The sequence below is a fragment of the Scatophagus argus genome, chromosome 9 (assembly GCF_020382885.2).
Source record: "Scatophagus argus isolate fScaArg1 chromosome 9, fScaArg1.pri, whole genome shotgun sequence".
In the NCBI taxonomy this organism is placed as follows: Eukaryota; Metazoa; Chordata; class Actinopteri; family Scatophagidae; genus Scatophagus; species Scatophagus argus.
Window position 1 is genome coordinate 26,081,910 of NC_058501.1, and position 15,727 is coordinate 26,097,636.

A 15,727-nucleotide genomic window follows, 5' to 3' on the forward strand; every position below is an offset into this window, starting at 1 on the left:
TCTCAAATGAAATCAAATCTGCTTGGCTCGACTTGACTTAACTCGTCTCGGTTCCTGTCGACGGAAAAACAATGTAAACCGAAGCTCACCAAAAGCAAGTCGAGCTGAGTCAATTTCCTCCTCCTCCTCCTCCTCCTCTTCCTCCTCTCCTCCTCCTCCTCCTCCTCAGTTCCTCTTCCTCCCCTCCCCCTCCCCCTCTTCCTGCTCTCCTCCTCTTCCTCCCCCTCCTCCTCTCCTCCTCTCCTCCTCCCCCTCCTCATCTTCCTCCTCTCCTCCTCCTCCTCCTCCTCTCTTCCTCCTCCTCTTCCTCCCCCTCCTCCTCCTCCTCCTCTTCCTCTTCCTCCTCTCCTCCTCTTCCTCCTCTCCTCCTCCTCCTCCTCCTCTCTCCCTCCTCATCTTCCTCCTCTCCTCCTCCTCCTCCTCCTCCTCCTCAGTTCCTCTTCCTCCCCTCCCCCTCCCCCTCTTCCTGCTCTCCTCCTCTTCCTCCCCCTCCTCCTCCTCCTCTCCTCCTCCCCCTCCTCCTCTCCTCCTCCCCCTCCTCCTCCTCCTCCTCCTCCTCCTCTCTTCCTCTTCCTCTTCCTCCCCCTCCTCCTCCTCCTCCTCTCTTCCTCTTCCTCTTCCTCTTCCTCCTCCTCCTCCTCTCTTCCTCCCCCTCCTCCTCCTCCTCCTCCTCCTCCTCCTCTCTTCCTCCCCCTCCTCCTCCTCCTCTCTTCCTCTTCCTCCCCCTCCCCCTCTTCCTGCTCTCCTCCTCTTCCTCCTCCTCCTCCTCCTCCTCCTCTCTTCCTCCCCCTCCTCCTCCTCTCTTCCTCTTCCTCCCCCTCCCCCTCCTCCTCTCTTCCTCCCCCTCCTCCTCCTCTCTTCCTCTTCCTCCCCCTCCCCCTCTCTTCCTCCTCCTCCTCCTCCTCTCCCTCTCCCTCCCCCTCCTCCTCCTCCTCCTCTCCTCCTCCCCCTCCTCCTCTCCTCCTCCCCCTCCTCCTCTCCTCCTCTCCCTCCTCATCTTCCTCCTCTCCTCCTCCTCCTCCTCCTCTCTTCCTCTTCCTCTTCCTCCCCCTCCTCCTCCTCCTCCTCCTCTCTTCCTCTTCCTCCCCCTCCTCCTCCTCCTCCTCCTCTCCTCCTCCCCCTCCTCCTCTCCTCCTCCCCCTCCTCCTCTCCTCCTCTCCTCCTCCTCCTCCTCCTCTCTTCCTCTTCCTCTTCCTCCCCCTCCTCCTCCTCCTCCTCCTCTCTTCCTCTTCCTCTTCCTCCCCCTCCTCCTCCTCTTCCTCTTCCTCTTCCTCTTCCTCCTCCTCCTCCTCTCTTCCTCCCCCTCCTCCTCCTCCTCCTCCTCCTCCTCTCTTCCTCCCCCTCCTCCTCCTCTCTTCCTCTTCCTCCCCCTCCTCCTCCTCCTCCTCCTCCTCTCTTCCTCTTCCTCCCCCTCTTCCTCCCCCTCCTCCTCCTCTCTTCCTCTCCCCCCCCTCCCCGTCTTCCTGCTCTCTTCCTCCCCCTCCCCCTCCTCCTCTCTTCCTCTTCCTCCCCCTCCTCCTCCTCTCTTCCTCTTCCTCCCCCTCCCCCTCCCCCTCCCCCTCCCCTCCTCCTTTCTGCCTCCCCTTCCTCTCCAGCTCCTCCCCCTGACCTCAGACCACGGTAAAGAGGAAGCTGTGGTGAGTCCCGCTGAGTGTTTCTTCACTGTGCTGAGTGTCAGAGACGAAGACTCGTCGACTCCTCCGTCATGTCTCCATCACTCACTGTTCTGCTCCTCGGCCTGCTGTGCTCCGCCGGCTCGCTGCCTCCTCCTCGAACCTCCTTCCTCCTCGGTAAGTTCCTGCCGTGTGTTCGTGAGAACATAAATGATGTTTGTTAAGGAGTATGCGGCTCTTCTGATGTGCTCTTTTACTGTTCTGAGCTTTTCCACGTCGGATTCTCACATTGTGAAAGTGAGGCCAAACCATTTCCCTTTCCTTTAGTCTATGGAATATTGTAGGAAGCTACTAATTGTTTTTGTTATTGAGATCAACCATGAATTCAGTGTGATCATCCGAAGTCCACAGACATTGGGTTTGCGCTCGATTCAGCAGCAGCTCGGGAGGCAGATGGGCCGCGACCACAGGATCGTGGTTCAGTCTCTGCACTCTGTCACACCTGCATGGTGTCCTCTGAAACCAGTATGTGAACGGCTGCATGGACGACCCGTACATAACTCTGAGCTTTTATGTGATTTAAAGGAGTGTGTTGTGTGAAAACCCTTACAGTTTGGTCACAAACAGAGAAATCAGCTGTAGAGACCAAAACGTCCTGTACGGGGCCATGAAGGGGGACATTTACATCATTTGTGACAAAAATCAGGAATGCGTAATGTCACTTGTGTTTCTACACGCCTTTGCATACTTGAGCTCAGATAGCAACACTGGTGACCTCTGATTATAATCTACCAACCAGCAGCTCCACAGCTCACTGATAGACTTAAGAAGTAGAAATAATAACTGCTGTAAAAATGTCTTTTTATTCTGCGGCCTATCAGATCTTATCTATCTATAAGTGTGCTTCACTTCAATAATGAGGCAGATGTGAACAGATTAATAAATTGATCAACTTCCTGAACTCGGTCAGCTTCTTCTTGAGTGTGTGTGGCCTGAAACTCTTCATGCTGTACTTCAGTGGGCTTCAAGTCGTCGTGGCTGGAAATCACACACACAGTCAAGTCACAAAACATCTCGAGGGAGGAAGCTAAGTGGAGAACTTAAACCTCAGCCTGAAAGCCTGAATAGTGTTTTGTGAGTTGGTTGTATGAGTTCACACCTGGTCTTTGTGCCGCTCGCTGAGAGGCGGATGAAGCCCGTCTGAGCGAGCGTTAAGCCTGCGGCGAGACTCTGCTTCAACGCAAACCGCTCGGACGACTGGACTCGACTCGGATGAAATCTCTCAACCCTCCAACATCCCTAACTCCAACGTGTGTCATAGCATCGGGCCGAACAAGATGCATGACTTAACGCGTCCGCCTGTCTGTCATGTGTCCACGGCAGCCAATCAGAGCTGAGCTGACAAATACTGCAGAGTCATGTGACTTGGGAATGAATGCTGACCACAGCCAGTTGTTAGTGGGTTGTTAGTCTAGCGTGAAGAGCTGCAAAAGAACGACGACTGGTCCCGGCGGGACATCTCGGCTGTGTTCCCGTGTGGTGGTGGAACCAGTGGAACCGGTCCCAGTGCTGACAGAACCTCTTGCTCTTTAACTTCTGCCGTGATGCACCTGCAGTGTTGTGTTTCTTGTGTCAGGAGACACTTGAAGGCATCTTTTGATCTGCAGCGGCTTGTGTTGTGCCACATTCAGACTCAGATGCCAGATGAGTCAATGCGATGTGAAAATGAAAACCAACGGCAGAGTGCGTGCGAGCCGCTGACACGGTTTTAAAGCGTCTTGGGGTTGTGAAACCCTCAAATAAAAATCTTGAGGTTGTCAGGCCTGCTGATCAGACAAAGAAATGTGAGATGTGTCCTTTTTCAGACTGTGTTCAGATGCTGTCCTGCTTCGGGCAGATCAGATAAGTTAGTGAGTCTCTGCAGCTCTGAACCACATCCTCTCTAGACCTGAACCCTCAGCCTCAGAAACAGGAAGTGGTACTGTACTTTCTGCCAGTCAGCTGACTGCTGAAGGCTGACGATGTGCTGCTGATGTTATTTGTGACTCGTACCTTCTGTTATGGTCTCATCTCACTTAATAATAGTCAGGCGTCTGTTTAGTCCCATCGATGTGAATGAAGACGAGAAAAACCACACGACGAACCTCCTGGTTTTTCTTTACATCTAAAATACAGTTAGTGAGTGAGCCGCCCGGCGTCTTCAGGAGACGTGTCCACACGGAGACGAGACGCTGGCGTACAAACTAAAACTGATCCTCTGTGTCCAGACTCACCACACAGACCTCTGGCCGTCTTCAGACTCACTGACGTCCACAACACGACCACACTGTTGCTAAGCGACGATGGGTCCACCCTGTATGTAGGAGCATGAGATGCTCTACTCTCATTGGACGTCAGTCAGAGTGATGTCATCAACTTGAAGAAGAAGGTGATCGAGACAGTTTACTTTATCCCACGATACTTTGATTTATAGACAGCTGTTCGAGTTTTTGTAAGGTTTGATTTTGGACTCATTCATCTGTCTGTCTGCCTGTCTGCCTGTCTGCCTGCCTGTCTGTTGTCCAGGTGGAGTGGAGTCCATCGGTGGAGGAACTGAAGGCCTGTGAAGTTAAAGTGAAGAACCCGGCGGTAAATCTGAACACATCTTCTTCTTTGTGGATTTTATGAAGTGATTTTCAGTTCAGTCTTGTCCTGCGGGAATGTTAACTCATGCTGTTGCTGTTGGAAGTTTCAGCTTACTTTGCTGACTTGTGGTGCGACCGTGACTGCAGTTAAACAGGCTGTTGTTGTTATGTTAATAGATTTGTCTCTGAAGCTTGCTGTGCTGTTCTGTCTCCTCTCCTCTGAAGAGACAGAGAGAGAGAGGGTTGAAGTTTGGCCTTCGGGGGCTTTGTTAAGTCATTGGTTGAAAAACTAAATGAAAAAAAATTATGAACGTGTTAAACAAGAACTTATTAAAACATTAATGCAATCATGGAGGCCAAAAATAATTCAACCTCTGCATGATGCACAAGTACGAATGACTGCAGCTTACAGAGAAAATAATGATTGAAAAAGACTGTCTTTGGGTTTTGAACCCTTGTCTGGTGTGCACATTCAAACACTGGATCCAGGAGCCATTTCAAAGGTTTTATTAGGACAGAGGGTGGGTGGACAATGGTTTGGATGATTGGATGATTTTCTAAAATAAAGGAAAAAATGTATAAACATACACTGCCATGCATGCCACATCTTCTTAGATTAACAAAGGAAAATAATTTTCTTACTTAATTATGCATCCATCAGAGGATGAGGGGAGTGCTGCTCTATATCACTCCATCTACTTAAAGAAACAATTAATACACAACCAGGTTACTTAATAGCACTGAACTGTGTAAAATAAACTCAAATACAAGCAGCATCATACAGAACACATAGAACATACATAGAACAACTTACTGGTGTGGCAGCATGGCAGGGAACAAAGGGAGTCTGTGGAGAGCACGCAGCCTCTTAAGTATTTCCTGGTCTCCTCCCCTGCCCATGTGAGCACCACCGCCCACTTCCTGTCTCATCTCCACCTGAGATTCAACAACAATGATAATAAACTGTTAATAAACTGCTACAGTCGATTTTGTTGACCTGTCTGTCTGCCTGTCTGTCTGTCTGCAGATCGACTGTCCAAACTTTGTGCGGGTATTGCAGCCAATAAACTCGACCCATCTCTACGCCTGCGGCAGCTACGCCTACAGCCCCCATGAGGCCTTCATCGTAAGTCAACACAGAAACCAAATTGAAGCTTGATTACTCCAGTGTGCTCACTGCTGACGGGAGTGATGGTTCTCCTTCAGGACACAGAAAGCTTCTCCGTGCTCCAACATGGTGGAGCTAAAGGTCGCTGTCCATTCAGCCCCACGCAGAGGACCACCGCCATCGTCATCGGTCAGCAGATGTTTATTAATGACAAAAACACCAAACAAACACTAATTGAACTGTACACTGATGCAATCAATTCACTTTCAGTTCTGTTCCGTTTATTTATATGGCTCCAATTCACAACAAAAGTTATCTCATGACAACCCAACATTCCCTCTTGAGCAAGCACTTGGCCACAGTGGAGAGGAAACACTGCCTTTTAGAAGGCACAAACCTCGGAGCAGACCCCGGTCTTGACCGGTCTGCCCTGACCGGTTGGAGTCCAGTTCCACCTGCAGCTTGCAGAGGGAGCAAACCGTAAGAGTGTCAGCGTCTGTTTCCAGCTCAGCTGTTTGGTTGTGTGCACTTTGGGTGTTAAAGGTTGAAATGTGAAACCAAAGTGATGGAGGATATAAAACCTGAGGACCTGAAGCAGAACAATACAAGAAACTAAAGCTTCTCCAATCAGCTTTCGGAGAAACGAGCAGTCACTTATAGAAAGTGTGGCCTCGTCTTCTCTGACAGCCGCCGACTTCCTGCAGCTTTTCATCTCTGAACGCATCACTTTGCTCTCCATCACACGTTCAGCTTATCAGCAGCTCACTGATGATGTCAGGTGGTTTCAAAGACAGACAGACAGAGAGAGAAAGAGAGACAGAGACATAGAGGGGAGTGGGGGGTGAGAGATGCGTAGCAGCAGTAATAATACCAGAAGTATTGGAACTGTAGATAATGATAATGAAGTATTCAGGAGGTACTACAGTGATTATGATAGCAGTATTAGTAACAGTAATAATAGTAGCAGCTGCAGCAGAGTAGTAACAGAATTAAAATAGATTATGACTAAACGGTAGTAATCGCAGTGGGTTTTGAGCAGGACCACAGCAGGAGGTCCAACCACGATCCATGAGAACCTGAGAGACGAGAAAGCACAAGGACTCCAGGGAAGAAGTTGGGTTAGTGATATGCATTAATGGGACATGAATGTGTGCAGAAGGAGAGGAAGAAAGAGCTCAGTGCATCATGGGAGGGCCCCCGGTAGTCTAAGTCTATAGCAGCATAACTAGGGGCCGGCCTAGGCCAGCTCTAACTATAAGCCTTATCAAACAGGAACGTTTTTAGTCTACTCTTAAATATAGAGAGGGTGTCTGCCTCCCGGACCGAAACCGGAAGATGGTTCCATAGTAGAGGAGCTTGATAACTAAAGGCTCTGGTTCCCAATCTACTTTTGAGGACTCTAGGAACCACAAGTAGCCCTGCATTTTGGGAACGTGAAGCTCTGATGGGATAATAGGGAACTACCAACTCTTTAAGATAGGATGGTGCCTGACCGCTCAGGGCTTTATAAGTGAGGAGGAGAATTTTAAAATCTATATTGAATTTTACAGGTAGTCAATAGTAGAGAATGCATGGACTAATTTTTCTGCATCTTTCTGACTCAGAATGTGCCTAATTTTTACGATAGTGCGGAGGTCAAAGAATGCAGTCTCTGAAATGTGTTATGTGTGTGTTAAAGGACACGTCCTGGTCAAAAATAACTCTTTGGGTTTTCCTGCTTAAATATGCAAACATAGGCAAGTAGTACAAATGTACAAGAAAAGATATATTTTCATTTTGATGTATGACTGAGCTGATGTTGTCAGTCACACATGTTGTGGTTCAGATGTTCAGTGTGTTTTAAAGGTGCAGTCTGTAAGAAATGTCCAGAGTTTTAAAATATTAAAAAAATGAACTGACAGACAGTGAAGACACAAGATAGTTGATGTTCTGTCAAATCCGTGTTGTGTAGCAGAGATATCCACTGAAGTTAGCATGCTAACCAACTAGCTGCGGCCGCCCTGTCTGTAATACCACTTTGTATCTCTTGAGGGCCCCACAGTTCCAGTTGGAGATTAATATGAGTAGAGAGTTCGCTAAGTCTGACAAGCTCTCTTTGCATTTAGTCTATTAAGGAAGCAAAACAAACATGAAATATCCAGTTACTAGCTATAGCTACAGCCAACGACAACTACAGCAGACAGTACATTGAGCAGCAGCTGACAGTTCCTCCATCTTCTTTTTGGAGCAATCTCTGAATTCTGGACAAATTTTACAAGTTGCTCCTTTAAAGTACAAATGCAATTTCAGCTGCTCTGTTTATCGACGTGCAGACGGAGAGCTGTTCACTGCCACAACGACCAACTTCAGAGGAGACAAACCACAGATTGCTCGACATTTCAGCAAAGATGGCCGCCCAGACATCAGCCAGGACGTGTCTTTCAGCTTACTGGAGGGTGAGTGACATGACTCATGCTGATTCATTTATATGAATCGATGACAGGATTCATTTGTTAGTCCAGTTTCAGTGTGAGGATTCCCTTTGTGCATGAAACTGAGTAACCAGAATGAGGACAAAGTGGTGGTGGTGAGTCACAAACGTAGAGAAAAAGAGAAGAAGAAGAAGAAAGGCATCGGATCGTGAGAAAGGCTGCCGCAGAAACTGTTTCCAGCTCTGCAGTTTGAAGAGTAGTCACCTGAACGCCACATTTCAGGATCTGTTGTGCATGCAAACCCAAGCCGTGCCAGACTCAGGCAGGTTTTCACGGGACCAGCTGAGAGCTCAGAGTCCGTCACATCCGCAGGAAAAACAAGACAAATCAGCCGACATTTTAACTCCAAGCAGACACATTCAAGTGTTTTTACACACATTATTATCTGTTATTTATTGATTATGTATCCTATGTGTGTTATGCGGTGCGTGGAGAGAACTGGACCCAAACAAGCGAGACCTGGAAAACAGTTCAGTTGTAAGTGGTTTTATTTTCATTAAGCAACAGATGAGGAGGGACATCTTCAGCGATTTGGGGCCCTCAGGAAACACAGGACAGGCAGGCAGGCAGGCAGAGGTGGCTGACTCACAGGAGACCCACAGGCAAGGGAGACCACAACGTAGACTGAACAATCTGGCAGAGAGTAGACTGCAGAGCCGGGGTATTTGTACTGCTGGAGATGATTAGTGGATGGTTCTCAGGTGAGCAGGCAGATGGGCAGCAAGACCGATGAGCCACACCCAGAAAACAGACACAGAGAGGGACAAACAAGGAACCACAGGAAACAAAGGTGAGGGAGAAAACAGCTGACCCACGAGGGGGGAAGGAAAGGCACAGACTATAACAACGTGTCTTTCTATTATACAAATTATTAAACTAAATTAATCTTGAATCTGATTGAAACTTTTGATACATAAAACATGCATTCTTATTTATTTACAGTTTTGCTCGATTATTAAACTTTTAATGGTTGTGTCTCTTACAGGTTCTGGTTAGAGAAGGATGGTGTTGGGTTTGATAAACAAAAACTTCACAGTAAAGTGAGACACACCCTCAGCCTCAGTAAATGAAAATTAAGATGCTGATATTGAAAAGCCATAAAAACCTCACATACCTTCAACAAACCAAGCTGCAGTGATGTCTCAAGAAGACCAAACTTCCTGTTTTCTGTCCCAGTGATTCATTTCCTCTTTCCCTCTGAATGTCTCCAAGTTCCCCACATGTCTGCGTTTAAAACACGTGAAAAAGAAGGTGTTTCAGTCTGCTTGTCATGGAGCCTCAGCACAGCTTCAGTTTATGTAGTTTATGTATGATTTGGAAACTGTTCATCAAAGGGGAATTGTGGTTCATCAGAAACAGCATGTAAAATCACAGAAATCATTTAGTCAATTAAAATAAGATGATTTCTGTGTAATCACATCTGAATCTTTACTCTGCTGCTCACAGATCTGATTTCCCTTTTGCCCTCAGTTTCCTCATCTGTCTTCACTTCCTGTATTTTAGAGCCAACGTTTGTCACCTCAGTGTTGGACCCATCACAGGGGAAACTCTACTTCTTCTTCAGTGAAGTTGGGAAAGAGTTCAGCTTTGTAGACGAGCTGCAAATTGCCAGGGTGGCTCAAGTCTGCAAGGTGAGCGTCAAGACAAAGACGCCCTGACTGCACAGTCTGTTGGTTTAAATGAGGCCTTACTGCTAAAGTTTGTTGTTGCCTTCGCAGGATGATGTTGGTGGACAGAGAACTCTGCAGAAGAAGTGGACATCCTTTGCCAAAGCCCCTTTGCTCTGTCAGTCTGCCAAACAGCTTCCCTTCAACGTTCTCCAGGACGTGTTCACCCTCCAGCCACCAGAGGGCAGCGATGCTTCAGACACTCTGTTCTATGGAGTCTTCACATCTCAGTGGTAGGAAGACAAACAGTCTGAGGGGGTTAGACACAACTGGGAGGATTTCTTTGATTCACATTGTTGTCAGATTTTATTCTTCTGTACAATACCTTTTTCCAGTACAAGATATCTCCAGAGTTTCCTGAAATCACAATGTGCCCGTTTCATTTAATCGTTCTTGTGTATCAGAGGAAGGTTTGGTCTGCCGGTGGTGCTATAGAACTCCTCTGGCCCCACCAAATGATGTATGAATGACACAGCAGAGTTATCACAATACAATTTGTGTTTTTCACATGCCATGGACAACATTTAACTGTAACCATAAAAACTTTTGTGTTAAATGATCTGAAAGCAGTGAAGCGTCCACAGTGAACATTGTTGGAGAGATTTAATCAAAAACAAAAACATTTAACACCTCGCTTTCTCTCTCTCAACATTAACATGAGTTTGTCATCTCTGGCATCCTTCAGGTCTTCAGCTCCAGGATCTGCTGTGTGCGTCTTCAAGCTGCAGGACGTGAGGACAGTGTTCACTGAGAGCTACAGGACCTTCAACATGGAGACACACCAGTGGAGTCCACTGCAGGGGAGACACTCCTACCTGGGAAAGGTGGGATGGTCACATATCCAGCCCCTTGGAACCCCATGTTAATCATTTAATCAGGACAGTCTGTGATGTCATTGTGATGTCACTGTGATGTCAGTAGCTGTCTCTTTCTTGTCCTGACAGTGTGGACTAGGCAACGCTTCAGACTCTGAACTGGCTGAGGTGAAGAAGAGCTTCCTGACCGGCAGCAGTGTAAAACCAGATGGCGGAGGCCCCATTGTTGTCTCTTCAGGGCAGCGATTCAGTCATGTGGCTGCAATGAGGACCCAGGCTGCCAATGGAAAACAGTATACTGTCCTTTTTCTTCTTACAGGTGAGCCTCACAAGGACGAGTTTTCACTTTGACACAACAGGCCTGAAAATGCTGCTGCATCGCCTGAAAAGCTTTATTCTCTGATATTTATTGATCATCTCTCTCTCTGATGCACAGAGTCCGGATTCCTACACAAAGTGGTTTTGTTTGATCAGGGTGCGCAGGTCATCGAGGAGATTCAGGTGTTCGCACAACCTGAGCTGGTCACAAGCATCATCCTCTCCTCCTCCAAGGTAAACTCTCAGCTGGAAACACTGAAATATTTCACAGAATAAAACCTCTGACTGACTCACTGGGCTATACGAGATGACTGGTCAAGGTCGGGGTCTGCTCTGAGGTTTCTGCCTTCTAAAAGACAGCTTTCCCTCGCCACTGTCACCAACTGCTTGCTCATGGGGGGTTTTGAGGGGTTTCTCTAAAAATCAAATGAAAGAGTTTGGTCTCAACCTGCTCTAACTGGAAAGTGTCATGAGACAACTGTTGTTGTGATTTGGCACCGTATGAATAAACTGAATTGAATTATCAATGTTAATTCTGATTTGCAGGATTATTGCATCAAAGTGATAAAGAACAGCATCAGCTGGCCATGACATTACACAAAAATAAAGAATCACACGATAATATCTATAAATCATGAACTTAATACATCAGCACCTTTCATGTACACAATAGAGCTCAAATGGGTTCATGAAATACAAAAGAAAAGAGCAAACAGCAAACTCCAAGTTCATGAGAGAAGTCTTTAATTTCTTTATAAAAGCACAAACAGCATGTCTCTTCATCAGCTTCAGTGGCTGGAAGGTAACATCGTTCTCACTTTCTGATGACACAGCCGAGCCTGACATTAAAGCCGCATGTTGTTTCTATCATCCACACATTAAGAACACCGAAAGCACAGACATAAACAGCAGAGTGTCGTCTGCATAACGACCTGAAGCAGTACAGACTGGGAGAAGAGAAATCAGCGCTTCCTCCAGGAGCAGAGAAACACAAACTGATGGGTGATGATGGCAGTGAAGCGATGATTTGTCAGCTCTGTGGGGTCACTCTGTTTTCTGCTCCTGTAGGGAGTACTTTACCTGGGGACATCAGAGGGCGTGACCGTTGTACCTGTCGCCAGGTGCTCCATCTACACCACCTGCAGCCAGTGTGTCCTGTCCAGAGATCCTCTGTGTGGGTGGAGCCACAGCAGGAGGCTCTGCTCCCGTGTGGATGGCAGTGATGAGAACATGTGAGTGAACGTTCCCTTCGTTACTGTGGAGATTCTTTATGGATCCTCACAGGGTGTTCAGTCTGCTATACACTGAGCTCAGGTGACAAGGGAAGATTTAAGTGGAGGCTGTAGCACACTGAGTGTATGCAGCTTTGTATGGTCTGGATGAATACTGGATTCTGATTGGCTGGAGGCTGTCCATTAACCTCTCCAATTGAAAAGTCCAGCAGAATGGCAGCAGACAGGACAGGGGTCTTAGTTGAGTAATCTGCCTTGAAAACAGACTGGTGGAGGTCAAGAAGGTTGTTCTGCTCTAATGTATTTTGAGTGAGTGTGTGTGAGATGACGGACGGGCTGTCCATTCACTCTTCAGGGCACAAGACCTGGAGGATGTCAACGTGGCGGAAGAATGTCCTGGACAGACTGAGCGCCGTCTGCACACGGGTAACCTCTCATAGATCCATGAACATCTCAAACACATTTCATCACAGTCCATCTAATAGTTGTTTGCTAGAGGAACATTCAGTGAAGCATGAATGTCTGTTTAATCTTAAGGTTGTTGAGATGTTTCAGTCTTTCAGTCAGCACCATCGCTGGTTCTCTTTTATTTAAAGAGGATTTTCTGTTCGACAGAACTGAATTTTACTCTGAACGAAGCGGTGAGGCTTCAGTGTCTGAAACCTTCCAACCTGGCCACTCTGACCTGGACCTCCCCTCAGTTCAAAGACCTGCCAGAGAATCTCTTCATCCACTCGGCTGATGGCAGTTTGAGGTTTCTCGCCACCGCTGACACCTTTGGGACCTACCTCTGCGAGGCAGAGGAAGGCAAGTACAAGGAAGTGGTAAAAAGTTATGGTGTCCGACAGAGTGCTCCTCCAACCTCCATGACCTCCGGGAAGGGCAAACAACACCATGTGACCAACATCAAAGACGAGTCCTACAAGGACATCATCACAGAGTCACCGACTTCTGTGGCACAACCTTCAGGAAACCCAGAGGGCGAGATGGTGGAATACAATGGTGACGAATTCACAACCAGTTTAAAAGACGAGACCAACTCAAAGCAAAAAGATTCTGGATCAAAATTCAACTTTCAAGACAACAGTTTGGACTTCACATCAACATCCAGAGAAGACGTCCAGTTCAGGAAGGAGCTGCTTGACGACACTCAAAAGACACTGAACAAGAAGAGTTATTACAACGAGTTTGTTGTTGTTTCCCTCCTGCTGGCAGCCTGCATCTGCATCCTGGTGGCTGGAGGGATCTGCATGTGGCGCCAAAGGAGAACTGGCCTCAAAACGAGTCCTCTGGTGAGTCCAGAAGACGGCAGCAAAACCAGTGAGTATCTGGAGAGTGTTCCTTCTCTGAGCAACCCAGAGGAGCCTGAGCTGAAGGTGGTGAAGTAACGACGGCCTCGAGAGCTCGTATCATGACCCCATGTGTCTCCGTGGTCCTTTAACGTCTCTCCGTGGGGGTTTTATGTTTCTTTTCAGTTGTTTTAAGGTGCGCTCATTTTGTGCAGAATCCATCACAAACACTTCGTGTTTCAGGTAAAATGAGTGCTCACATAGTTTCAGTTGTAATCTGATGGTCCGTTCATTGAACATGAATGTGTCACAGTGACTTTTAGATGCAGGTTGAGTGAATCAGCTTTGTCTTTTATGACTGATTTTTCTGAGGGGATGTGTTCAGAATCAGAGATTGTCCTGCATTCTGTATATGTGCACATTTTGTTGAGATATTTGTTTGTTATGAACAGCTGTTGATTTTTTTGTGTGAATGAGTGAATGTAAACAGGATGAGCTGTGAAACCCGCTGTGAATGTAACGAGGGCTGGGACCTTCAGGCAAGGAATACGAACATGTCAGATCAAAACTACATAATGTGAACATGCACACTGATCGAGTGTTATGTATTTATTGATCGTCATTTGTGTCCTGGCCTTCAATGTAGTTTTAATTCTGTGTGTGATGTTTTGTTGCTGATTGTCAGCGTTTGTACAGATGATTTGCCAAACTTTGTTTCATTGCTGTTTTTGAATAACTGCAGGGATTAAAACTTTGGAGACATTGTTTTGCTGTGATACTATGTTTACCTTTGATAATTCACTTTAATCACAGATATAAGAAGTGTAGCTCCTCCTTCAAAACTCCTAAAACAAAAGTTTGTTTGTGATGACAAACCAACAGCTTTAAGTGAGAGAAGACATAGAGGAAATAAATGATGAAAAACAACAGGCTGCAGTCTTTTTGTGTCAGTGTTTTATTTCTGTCTTTGCAGACATGGTGGACCAACAGAGACAAACACAGACAAAGAGCAATGGATGTTTTCTCTAGGGAACATCGGGTGAAAAGTATATGTATAAACTTTATTATGATAGAAATACAATAAAACAAACATTAAACAACCAATTTAAAGTGCACAACCATAAATATTTGCAAGATATATATTGTTTTTAAAGTGCTTTATCAATAAAGCTGAATTGAACTGAACTGAAAGAAAATACACATTTCATATCACAAGCATAGAAAAGTACAATAAAGAAATAAAATAATTGAATATAAATAACAACAATAAAAATACAAGTCAAAATACACAAATCCTTCACACACACAGAACTAAAACCTGACCCTTCTGGTGACAACATCTCCCATTAGGAAAAAAGAAATCTGATGCCACCTAACTCGGCCCTCTGCGTACCAACTCGGTCCTAATGCTGTCTGTCAGAGGTGATGGCCAGTCTGCAGGGTCTGTTGAAAGAGGCTCTTCCCCAGTGGAAGATGAACTTTGTGGGGGATCAGGCATTTCTGTAGAACAGCACATCTGATTTGGCACATTATTCAAAGCACACAGCAGTCGAACTTAACACGGTTTTAAGAAACAGCAAAACTGGATTAATCACAACTAACAGGAAAAAATGTGTACAGGCAGGTAAAATCCACAGATAAAACACACTGCTACTTCTACCTTCACACACACACACACACACGACAGCAAAATACCACCCACCTATAGGCTCCTGCTGAGGAGAAGCAGCAGCAAACTCCTCATGGCCTTCCTGAGACATGGCAGGAGATGCCATAGAAGCCATAGCAGCCATAGAGGTGGATGGGATCTCCTGATCCTCTGCTCCAGATGAAGCCTCTGTTGCTGGAGACTCATCCTGGGCAGGAGGCTCCAAAATGTTTTAGCAGTGTTGCTGGAAAAGTGCATCAGTGTAAACATGCATGAACGACACACTTAAATACATTAGCTATCACTTAATGTTATTACGCCTATTACATGCTATTAACCTACAGATTAACCAACGGGGAGAAATACTTCATTGCCCAAATTCTATTAACGTTATACTGAGACAGAAAATAATGGACGAAATGTGGGCAACGTCCGTCTTTTTAAGGCTAGCTTACTGCACGGAACATCCCGACGGCCAAATACAGTACGCAGCGATAACCAAATGGTCACAAAGCAATGACAGCAAAGGTGGTGATAGCTTCACCGTAGACACATTTATTCCTATGTATGTATGTTAACTCAGATAATGTTCAGGTTAACTATAACTAGCACACCAAAGAGCAAACAAACTAATGACCGCTAAACAATTAACGTTAGCCCCTTTTCATAACGTAATTACAGTCGTACGCTACAGAGGGAACATTAGCTACATACCTTTGTTTTTGGACCGTTTCTCCTCTTCTTCTTTCCTTTTCTTTCTGAAATAAGCACCCGATAGCTTTGGCCTTTTTCTGTCCATCATGTTTATTACCTGAATCGGAGTCGCCTCGGGGATCAACAGGTTACGCTGATGCCAATGGCCTCTGACGTGACGGACAGCAGGGGTCAGGACTAAACCAACACATTGGTGGGGTACAGATAGACGATAAACAAGAGTGTATG

General features: G+C 46.4%; 1 protein-coding gene across 1 annotated transcript; it reads left to right on the plus strand.

Annotated features, from left to right (window-relative positions):
* The first annotated feature begins 1,643 nt into the window (after window positions 1–1,643).
* LOC124065162 (semaphorin-4A-like) lies at window positions 1,644–14,066 on the plus strand. The gene is given in 14 exon segments (XM_046400316.1): window positions 1,644–1,790; window positions 3,881–4,041; window positions 4,179–4,241; window positions 5,265–5,363; window positions 5,444–5,534; window positions 7,658–7,780; window positions 9,320–9,447; window positions 9,535–9,716; window positions 10,169–10,307; window positions 10,428–10,617; window positions 10,735–10,850; window positions 11,685–11,848; window positions 12,204–12,274; window positions 12,464–14,066. Coding segments are annotated over 14 exon segments (2,385 nt in total). The 5' UTR covers window positions 1,644–1,705; the 3' UTR covers window positions 13,237–14,066.
* Window positions 14,067–15,727: the final 1,661 nt, after the last annotated feature.